Source organism: Poromitra crassiceps (assembly GCF_964638095.1).
Source record: "Poromitra crassiceps genome assembly, chromosome: 4".
Lineage (NCBI taxonomy): Eukaryota > Metazoa > Chordata > Actinopteri > Beryciformes > Melamphaidae > Poromitra > Poromitra crassiceps.
Window position 1 is genome coordinate 46,885,191 of NC_139626.1, and position 11,822 is coordinate 46,897,012.

Here is an 11,822-nt window from a genome sequence, read left to right on the forward strand (position 1 = left end):
AGGCCTATTTTAGTCTACTTTAGTTGTAGTTTTCAGTAATACAACCCATTGGCATTACCCATTCAACATAAAATAAATTGGAAAATAAAATACCACTGTGAATACAGTATCAAAATCAAAACTCAAAATAGTCAGATCTGTTATGATCAATAACTCAAATATCACTCTTAGGTGTGTTCTCAGTCCTCTTAAATCGGGTACCAGTCCGATGAACTTCACTGCGTGTTGCAGCACGATACGGAATGTTTTAATCCTACCGCGATCCAGGTAGATGATGAATCAAGAGTCCTTATCCTTGGAAGTGGTCTTGCAGCAGAAGACGTCCGTCCAATGCGATCTCTCCTATGGGTGGCTCGCCATCTGGTTTCCCCAGCTCAGTGTGCCAACACCAAGCAACCGATCCCCACAATAAACCTGGCCAAATCCTTCTTCAAACTCAACACTAAAACAGGAATCCAGTAAGGTGACAGCAGGTGAACACGAAATCTTCCAAAAACGGGCAAAAATAAAGGTTGACAGTTCCTCAAACTTGCTTCTTTTGTCTTAATTTCTCTTCTCCAACATTAAATTTGCGACGCTCTCTTCCTTGTCAAAGTGCATCTGACGCAAGAAGCAGCTTTACTTTTCCTCTCTCTCTCTCTAGCAAGCAGCGCTATCGCCACTCTGATTGGCTGTTCACCATTTCACTAGTTAAAGGAACAGTACGCAAAGTAAATGATAAAATAACAATGTAACTAATATTGTGACTTCACATTGATTAACCTAATATTAATTTGCTTCAAAGTTAACCTTGTTTACAGTAAGTGATGTTTGTGTAGATGGGCCATTGTATTTAATTGAGCAGTATTCTGCCATGTGACCTGTATGCAGAATATATATATGGGGAGACATTTATTTTTTGTATCATTGTAAAGCAACAGCACAGTAAAACGATATTAATCTAACATGATGTCTGTAGTTCTTTATAGATCTACCCTAGCATTTTACTTTAAAATGGACAACGTTTTCTAACCGGGGGGGGGAAAGCCCCCCCTGGACCCCCACGCCGCGTTAAAATGACCTCTGTATTTCTCTCGGTATTTCTTAAACCCTGGCTTACGGGCCTGCCACTAAGAGACCTAGTTTCCTTGGCGGAGCTGGTTAACAGGCCTTTATACTAGGAGTTTAACCAAATTACTCGCTACCACTCGCATACTCGCATTCATTCGGTAACACATAAACTTGCCATTTTAAGCATGTAGGTTGCTAACTCGCAGGTTGTTGTTTTCTACATAGCGACACGTACTTTGAAAACACGCCGATACCGGGAGCAGAAGGGGAACCTGAAATGGACAATGGCAGAGTTTATACCGGCAGCCTACTGCGTTTGAGTCAGACTACACTCTAATAAATAAAATAAAATAAAATGTTGACATGTTACATTTCTGCAATCCATGGATGGAGTGTCGTGAACCTTTGTGAACCAATACGCGTCATATCAACATTTCTAGATATATCATGTAAATAACGCTATTGTAACGGTAGTCAGTGGGTTGTGCTGTGCAGTGAATAAACCTCTCAGACTCAAGGGATGGTCTAGTGACTGATGCTAGAGCCCGTGGGTTTTAGCCTCCTTGCTAGAGCGTCCGCCTCCAATGCCGTAGGTTCCTGGTTCAATTCCCATGCTGCGGGGGGCTTCACAACGTGGGTTTCAATGGCACAGTGGAATGTCGGGGTGGTGGATATGCGTATGCCTTTTACACCGGGGGTTCGTGTCCCAGCATGTTCAAAGTCTGCATTTCAACCACAAGTCACATTTAATGTTGTTATTTAACCCAAACCCTAAGCTTAACCAAGTTGTTTAACGTGCCTAACCATAACCCAAGTTATCATTTGCGCAACATTATCAAATGATTGCTGTGATATTTTCAATTTTTAACTGACATTTTCAAATTGATGTTGGAAACACTCCTGTGGTTGGAGGACTTGTTGAAATATAATAAATATAATATTATTTGGTTCAGAAAGTTAATATTGAACATATCAGTGGTTTGCAGAATTGTAACATGCCAATGTTTTATTTTGTGGCCTAGGTTGGTTTGTGTTAACACCCCCCCCCCCCCCCCCCTCACAGGTTTGCTCCAGAAGGGGGCGTCGCTCTGTTTCCACATCTGCACCCATCAAGCCCCTCACCATCGGACCAATCACCTGTGAGTATGAAACACAGCCTGCTATAGAGAATCACAGGAATGAGTCCGGGTTCGTCAGCAAAAAAGTGAATGGGGTTTTAGAATGGGGATTTCACTTAAATGCATCAAATAAGGTATGTGGTTAATGCATTTAAGTGAAATCCCCATTCTAAAACCCCATTCACTTTTGCACTGAAGAACCAAATGGCGGCAATTTCTGGATAAAGCCTACAAAAATACGTCATCCCTGTGGTACTCTATTGTTCAGGGTTGATGTCTCGGTATTGTCTGTAGTAACCATAACATTTCTTTCTTTCTGTCTGTCTGTCTGTCTGTCTGTCTGTCTGTCTGTCTGTCTGTCTGTCTGTCTGTCTGTCTGTCTGTCTGTCTGTCTTTCTGTCTGTCTGTCTGTCTTTCTTTCTTCTGGATCTTTAGGGGAAAAGCCACTCGAGTGAGCCAGCAGACAATCACATCCCACTTTGTATTGATATTATTTTGATCTAATTTTCTTTTGATTCATATTATAAACACTTTGCTGTACCTGTACGAGGACCACAATGGAAACAAGTCCTGGACTTTATTGTGTTTAATTCCTCAACAATTTTAATACTGGTGTATGGGTTTTATCTATTCATTGTGTATTTCTTAACATCTGTCATGAATGAATTCATTCATTTATTATAAGACGACAGAAAATGTAAAAAAAAACTGGGATGACCTGAGTAAAGACAGGCTCCAAAAAACCCAAAACAAACTAATGACGGTCATCCTTAACCTCAGTCCAAGAACGCACATTAGCGTTATAAACTTCTCATGGTCTATAAAATATTACATGACCTTTGTCCTAATTATTTTAGTAAGTACTTTCAGTCTGTTCGGGACACTCATAGCCTGAATACGAAGGCTAGTGTAGCAAACTTGAAACTACCCAATCTGAAAAGCAAAAGTTGGGAGAAGAACATTCCTATATATGGGAGGGAGGAGTGGAACAAGATCCCTAATGAAATTAATTCTGCAAATTCTCTGAATGGTTTTAGAAACCTTTTGAAAACATTCTTGCTGGGTAAGCTAGAGTAATGTGTGAGCCTGAGCCTTTCATTGAAATGGTTTTTGAACTTATGTTGGTTTATATCTCTTGTTCTTTTTACCCTTGACTGTTCTGTATTGTTTATATCAGTGGTTTTCAACTGGTCTATAGCCTCAGGACCCACATTTTTCCTTACTCATTAAGTTGCGACCCAAATTTCAGATTTTTTTATACCACTCAAATGTATTTCACAAAAAATAGTGCAGTAATGCACAATGCCTTCATGCACTGTTAAAATCATGAAATAAACAAAAAAGGTGCAACGAAATTGCAACTAGGGCTAGAAACCCAATGTCATGAAAAGGCAGACTTATCTTGAATTACAGACCTATATATTTTTTAAACAAGTTAACCTGGTCAATTAAAAAAAAAACAGAATTCTTTCTCTAAAACAGTCGAGACATAATTTTGGTTGTTAGATTTGTTTTCCCCCACAGGTGTCTACGACCCCCTCAAGGTCGCGACCCACCAGTTGAGAAACCCTGGTTTATATGATGCTATGTGTTACTGTATGTCCTGTTTTTATAAGACCAGGGACCATGTTGGAAATAAGTGTTTACACTTTTACATGTCAATCCCTTGGATTTTGTTATTCTATATCCAAAATAAAAAAATAAAACCAATCAATCAAGCAATCAAATCACACCCTGTCGTGTCGTTTCTGTTACGATGTATGTATAATACTGTATATCATACTGTATATTGGATCTGTTTTAGCTCACTAGCAACTCTATTTTAGTTCTAAACCACAATCCTTTTCATCTTTGTATCTTTTGTGGGACCTTTGTGGAATCAAAAGGAATTCACTACGTGATGTTTGATTTATATAAAAAAGTGAATGAGCAAACAACATTTAACGTTTATTCTCAAATTCAGCCAGTGAGATACATTTCTGTAAAACATCAACAACAAACACACAAGGGCATATGTGGCAAATGTAATTTAGTTTTTAGATTAGTTGAGAAAGTCGATAAAACTTGAAAGTGATGTGAGAGAATTAAATACAGCAACAAAATACAATAATAAAATGTGAGATAAAAACCCATAAGTGCTTATAAAAACATCTCATGTCAAAACAAATGAAAGTAACAAAACAATATGAAACAAAACAAAGAAGCAAAAGCCATGGATTTGGATAAAAGCTAAAAGATTAAAAATTAAAGCTGCGGTGATCGTGGTCTTGAACCTCCGCGCCATCACGGTGTAATGCCGCCACCGTGTCGTTACTGGACCGACCGGTCGCTCTCAATTTTCATGTGTCTTGGACACAAAGGATTTAAATGTTACTTCCTGTGTCCACTATGTGGCACTATGGCAGGGGTGGCCAAACAGCCAGAGACTAGAGTCCAAAAAATACCACACATGTATCTGGCTGTTCTCATTCACTGTTCATACTATAGGAGGCCTAACCTTTCAAGTCAGAGACTGCTGTTTGTACCCCAGCGTGTTCAAAGTTAACATTTCATCCAACTGCAACCACATTTTTCCCCTTCCATTTCCAAGGTATATGATTGGTTTGCAGTGGTTGGCTCTCATACTAAAGTGGTATACAGTATATAAGCATGGTCTGTAACAGGCAGTGTGTTAAAAACACACACAATTGAAGAGCCGCATAAGAATAAGCAAAGAGCCGCATGCAGCTCGCAAATCTCGGGTTGGCCACCCCTGCGCTATATAACTATAAATATTAGCATGTAGATGTGATGTCTTCTGGCTGGGACTCTTATCAAACGTCAAGTTTGTGGGGCAGATGTGCTTGTACAGTTCAGTTACAAACCACTTCCTGTTTCATGGCAAATAATGCATCGCTATGTGCTGTTGTAGATGAGAACTGCACCATCATCAAGGTCTTCAGGCTTTTCTGACCACATTTGAGGTGGATCTGGTCAACCTGCTAGGAGGAGTACATCAAAGTGTAAAACATGTAATTCCCTGTTGCCAGTAGGTGGCACTATGACTATAACTGAATATTATCATGTAGATGTCTTCAGGCTGGGACGTTTGTGAAGTTTGTACTTGGCCAATTTCTCCCGCTGCTGCCACGGTTGCTGCTCCACCCTCTTCCGATCTGGGGAGAGCCGAGACTAGCACCATGCTTCCTCTGACACATGCGCAGTTGCCAGCCGCTTCTTTTCACCTGATAGGGGTAGGACTTCACGGGTAGGACGTAGCACATGGGAGGATCACGCTATTCCCACCAGTTCCCTTCCGTCCTGACCAGGCGCCCCGGCCGACCAGAGGAGGTGCTCGTGCAGTGACCAGGACACATGCCCCCAATCCGGCTTCTCTCCCGCAGGCACCAGCCAATCGTGCCTGTATGGATTGGATGCCCGACCAAGCCGGAGGTAACACGGGGGTGCGAACCTGCAACCCTTGTGTTGGATAATCAGAATCAGAATCAGAAAGACTTTAATGATCCCCGGGGGGAAATTGGGACAGGTTACAGCAGCTCGCACTCAGAACACACATAGCATAAAATAAGACGGTAGTAAAATGCAATAAAGTAAGCAAAAATAAAGTAGAGTAAGTAGAGTAAAGTATAATAAAGTAGGATGTACATTACGTGTCAAATTGCAGTTATTGCACACTGGACTTATACTAAGTCAGCTTGCCCGACACCAGTGGCGGCTCTAGATCGTTCTGGGACCCGAAGGAAGCCATGGAGTTTGTACGGGCTATGAAGTGACACCCCAACTGATACGCACACACGCATACACACACACACACACACACACACACACACACACACACACACACACACACACACACACACACACACGCACACACACACACACACACACACACACACACACACACACACACATAAACACACTCTTGAAAAGGCCAGGTGAGAATTATTTTTTGTGGGTTTTTCTTTTGGGTTTAAACAAGTAACAATGCCATATTTTCAATCTACAGCTATAATTATATTTTATATGGCATAGAAGCAAATGACTCTGCCAGTTATGGCCCTATATTAGATAGGTTACTCACCTGGCCATGCCTGTTTTCTTTTCTTTTCTTTTACTATTTTTTCCCTCTCTTTTCTTAAGGACTCAGGCATACATTACTAGTTTCAAAGTGACTTTTTTTTTTTTTCTCCTCTTCTCTCTGGCAGTCGCACGGATGCTGTCTGGAGTGCACATCTGAATCAGCTTAGGTCATGGACCTTAATTATTTTTGTTTTGTTTTTGGTATTTGTGCCTCGCCTCGGTGCTGGTGCTATGCACTGAGCCCTGTTATAGGGCTTCATCCGTTGCCTCTCAAGGACTGTACCGTGTTTTATGTGTAGTGTTAATTTTGTATTTTTGTCTGTTTAAGTTTATGGCATTAGCACTAAGAGTCATGGTATTTGGAGTAGCTCTTACATCAACATTGTGGATTATTTTTCTATATGTCCAGCCATAGTATTAATAAACTGCGCTACGCTAGTTGGAATATTAATGGCCTTCGCCATCCTATTACGAGAAAGAAAGTGCTGTGCAATCTGAAAAGTAAAAAACTTGATGTGATCTATCTACAGGAAACACATTTAACTCCTGAGGAGTCTAGTTATGTAGGGATTGGATAGGACATGTTTTTTTCAGTGCTGGATCAACTAATAGTAAAGGGGTGATTATTCTAATTAATAAGAAATTGCATTTAAATGTTTAAAAGAAGTAACAGACACTGAGGGACGCATGGTCATTATTCTTGCAGAAATACAGGGACAAATGATAATACTGGCCAATATTTACGCACATAATGGGGATCACCCTGCTTTTTTTGTAGATCTGGTAACTAAACTATTTGAATTAGGTGAATATCCTATTATTTTGGCTGGCGACTTTAATCTTATTTTGGATCCTGTTTTAGACCGTAGTAGTTCTCCTAGCATCAAACCACCCAAAACTGTCTTGACAGTGAAAGGTTTCTGTGAATCATTGGGATTAGTTGATGCTTGGAGGCTAATGAACCCAAGAGCAAGGGATTACACCTTTTACTCTCATGCGCATAACATGTATTCAAGAATTGATATGTTTTTGGTTTCTAAGATACTACTCCCTTCCACTTTATCCTGCTCTATAGGTCATATTCTGGTTTCTGATCATGCAGATATTTCACTTGAACTGTTACCTTACTATGAAACAATCAGACCACATAGATGGAGATTTAATGCATCTCTGCTACAAGACTCTAGCTTTAAAGAAGCCCTCAGGAATCAAATTAAGGAGTATATAGAATGTAATGTGTCCTCGGCTCCCTCTGCTGGGGTGGCTTGGGAAGCTCTGAAGGCAGTCCTGAGACGCTTTATTATCCAGCATGCTTCATACAAGAAGAAAATTAGCATAGCCAAAGTTACAGAATTGGAAAAAAAGGTTCAGACAGCTGAAACAATATTTAAACGGGATATGTCACCTATTAATTTGCAAAATTTGACACAATTAAAGTATGAATATAATAATTTATTATCACAGAAAGCGGAATTTTTGTTATTTAGAGCCAGGCAAAATTATTTTGAGTAAGGGAAAAAAGCAGGGAAACTCCTGGCAAGATATATTAAAAAGAAGGAATCCTCTTCAACCATTGCAGCTGTGCGCGATCAGGGGGGGAGCCTCATGACTAAACCAAGTGATATAAATAATACATTTAGAGAGTTTTACACAAATCTTTATACGTCTGAAAATACCTCAACAGATACTGAAATAAACTTCTTTCTTGAGGGCCTGAACCTTCCTAGATTAGATGAACAACATCGTGACTCGCTTGATGCCCTAATCTCTAGGTCAGAGATAGCTGATGTTATCAGAGGTCTGCCAGTAGGTAAATCCCCAGGACAGGACGGCTTCACTGCAGAATTCTACAAATGCTATGCAGATGAAGTGATGCCACTAATGCAACAGATGTTTGAGGAATCCTTTAATGTGGGAACATTACCACCTTCATTAACACAGGCAGTTATTACTCTTATAGTCAAACAAGGTAAAGATCCGTCTGACTGTAAGAGCTTCCGCCCTATCTCGTTAATTTCTACGGACTGCCAGATTCTGTCCAAGATTCTGGCTAATAGAATTAATAAAGTGCTTACATCACTGATACATCCAGACCAAGTGGGTTTCATCCCCCGGAGGAACTCTTCAGATAACATCAGATGCTTGTTAAATGTCATGTGGTCAGTCCGCAACATAGACTCCCCAGTGGCTGCCATTTCACTCGATGCCGAAAAAGCGTTTGACCGGGTTGAGTGGAGATATTTGCTGCTTACTCTTAAATCTTTCGGATTTGGCCAGAACTTTTTAAAATGGATAGAAATACTTTATAATCACCCACAAGCGGCAGTTCAGACAAATGGGTTAATCTCGCCTTATTTCTCATTAAGTAGAGGGACAGGGTCAGTACACAAACGTATGCTTTACGCGGATCATATACTTTTACTGGTGTCAGACCCTGTAAAATCAGTACCAGCTCTTCTAGATTCTATTGATTCCTTTTCTAAACTCTCAGGGTACAAGGTCAATTGGTCAAAGTCTGAGGCTCTCCCCTTGACTGCGTACTGTCCCAGTACTCTCTTTAAAGACGGCGCCTTTCAGTGGCCAACTGAGGGTATAAAGTATTTAGGAATCCTCTTCCCTCCAAAAATAGACGATGTAATTAAGGTGAATTTTGATCCTCTTTTTGGAAAGATTTCTGTTGATGTGGAGAGGTGGTCGTCTTTGTTTTTGTCCCTGTGGGGTAAAGTAAATGTGTTAAAAATGAATGTTATCCCGAAGGTAAATTACTTGTTACAGTCACTTCCATTATGTATCCCCATGACATATTTCAAGAAATTTGACAGGATTTGTAATAATTTTATATGGAACGGGAAAAAAGCCAGAATGCGACTTGAAAAGTTACAGATGCCTGTCGACAAGGGAGGCCTCGGGCTTCCAAAACTTATTTTTTATTATTATGCTTTTAGTTTAAGACATTTGGCCCAGTGGTCATTACCTCCTGAAAGGGCGCCTCCCTGGTTCGTATTAGAGCAAATGGGATTTCTCCCTCTCTCCCCTCTTGCCGGTATAACAGCTAAGCTGTCACCTACATTTCGGTCCCATCCTATCATCTCTCATCTTCAGACGGTCTGGAAAAAAGTTTCTTTAATCTTTAAGATTAACCCATATTTGAACTCAGATTTGGTTAAACCCCAAGCTCCATAGAGCTCCCTTTTTTTGGAAGGAATGGAATAATAGTGGTATCAGTATGCTGGGTGACCTGTATGAGAGAGACACTCTAAAAACGTTCGAGACCCTAATGCAAGATTTTAGTTTACCTAGGACACAGCAGTGGCAATATTTTCAATTGAGGCATTTACTTGTGAAAACCTTTAGTTCAATTAATACCCCTCCGTCTCACTCGGATCTACTGAGTAACATAATAAGAACATTTGGTCTGGGTCACGAGGCATCACACTATTACTCCATGATTTTCAACCAAGCTCATAAAGGGAACTGGGCACTAAAACGAGTCTGGGAACATGATTTACATTGTTTATTTAATGAGAAGGAATGGGACCGAATATGTCAGAACTCAAAGAAAATGTCTAGGGATATTAGAATTAGATTAATTCAATTCAAAATAATTAATCGGTTTTACTGGACCCCATCAAGGTTGCATAGATTGGGGCTGAAAGACACAGCAAACTGTTGGAGGTGTGAGAGGGCAGAGGGTACTCTTTTACATGCATTATGGTCATGTTCTGTTCTTCAAGATTTCTGGCACAAAGTTCATAAGAAAATCTGTGATATTGTGAAGTTTGATTTTCTTTTCTGTCCTAGACTTTATGTTTTGGGTGACCCCTCACTGCTCGCCCACTGTGTGGGTGAGGTAGCAGACTGGATCCAGACTAGTATTATGGTGGGGAGGCAAATAATAATGAGGGGGTGGAAAACAACAGGGGGACCCTCCATGCAGGAATGGCTGATTGAACTGGGAAGGGTGGCGTCCTATGAACATTTGTCCTATAGGATGCACAACAGATTGGAGGTCTTCGCCTTGAAATGGGGGACATATCTTTCTACTAATGTAGCGCAGGACACTTTACCATAGGGAAGGACTCTGGACTGATAGAGCTACATGATGTAAGATTTAAAAAAAAAAGTTGCTGTGCCTTTTTGTTTGTCATCGTTTGTCTGTTTTTGTCTGTTTTCTTTTTAAGTTATTTACTATGTATGAAGGATTGTACTGATGATTGTTGTGAAAATAATAAAAAAGTTTAAATCAAAAAAAAAAAAAGTCAGCTTGCCCATTACATGTGCGTGGCTCAGCTAAGGCACAGTTAACCTATCGGATAGGCAGGGAAACTCCCACTACACTACCCGGAAGCCAAAAATATCCAGAATTATTATCTATGAAATAAAAAAGAGGGACAATTCCGGTTTCATGTATTTTGACCATAACTGTTGTAGGCTATAAAGGGGAGACTTGTGGGTCCCCATGAACCAATTCTCATTCAGATATCTTGAGGGACTCGTTGAAAATGGCCATGCCAGTTTTTCCCTCACCAAAATTTTGCCCAACTTTATAACATTATTTAGCCCTCTTCCCGACAAGCTAGCATGACATGGTCCAATGGATGCCTAGGTCTTCTAGTCTCATAAAAGTAACTATATTCACTCTACCTTCGGCTGCAGACGAGGAGTAGAAAATCTGGGACATTTTCGGGGACAGCTCCAGCCGAGGACAGGTCACCAAAAACGGGGACTGTCCCTGAAATTCGATGACGTCTGGTCACCTTAGTGCAAGCGACTGATGACGTCTCTACCTTGGAAAAACATGTGCCGATATACCACAAGTACAGTATTTGTGCAGACTTGACATGATGCTTATCACCCAAATGTCAGTTTCTCCAAACAGCCTGGCCTAAACTGCCGTTATTTCTTAAAACAACTGTGAACAGCTACTTGAACTCCGGTTCTGGTTGTGGTTGGAGCATGGACTATATAACTTAGATGACACCCATATTATACGTACCCCTTTTCCTCTGTATTTCAGATTAGATCAAAGGTCAAAGCTAACCTTATTGTCCCTTACAGGGAAATTGGTTTGAAGCCAGTTAATAGGAAAAACACACATCTTACAAAACATACAAACACTAAAATAGAGGGCAGAAATATTTTAAAAAGTACTACAAGTAGCAGCGTCAGCTAGGTCAAAAGTGCATGACGCAAAACCAGAAAAATAAAGTGCTATCTGCTGTTCAAACAACTGAATAGCAGCCGGGACAAAAGAGAGTTTAAATCTCTTGGTCCTCGTATAGCAGACACCGCTGAGGGCAACCGTTCAAACTCAGATGGAGGTGGGTGAATCCTGGGCCCTCCAGGAGGGAAGTGGCTTTCCTCAGCACCTGCCTCTTGTAGAGGTCTGAGAGCTGGGCTTGACTTCTCCCAGAGAAACCTTACTGGCCTTTTTGATGAGGCTATAAGGGTTTGCCTGTTGATGGACCGAGTGATTAACCTGACTCCGCCAGATGGGGCGGTATTGAGTCCACAAATTCACAAGTTGTGAAACAAATGTGAAGCAACCTACATCCATCTGGCAGCGTCAGGTTA

The 11,822-nt window shown here is 40.7% G+C and overlaps 1 protein-coding gene across 1 annotated transcript in view; it reads left to right on the forward strand.

The window, feature by feature from the left end:
- The window catches only part of LOC310775815 (uromodulin-like), a gene marked incomplete at its 5' end in the record, with an annotated part of 10,733 nt that extends 6,851 nt beyond the window's left edge, over nt 1-3,882 (forward strand). The window contains 2 exons of the mRNA XM_083635944.1: nt 2,114-2,189; nt 2,604-3,882. Coding sequence (XP_083492070.1) covers nt 2,114-2,189; nt 2,604-2,623 — 96 coding nt within the window. The 3' untranslated portion in view covers nt 2,624-3,882. The remainder of the gene's footprint in view (nt 1-2,113; nt 2,190-2,603) is intronic.
- Between the last annotated feature and the right edge of the window lie 7,940 nt (nt 3,883-11,822).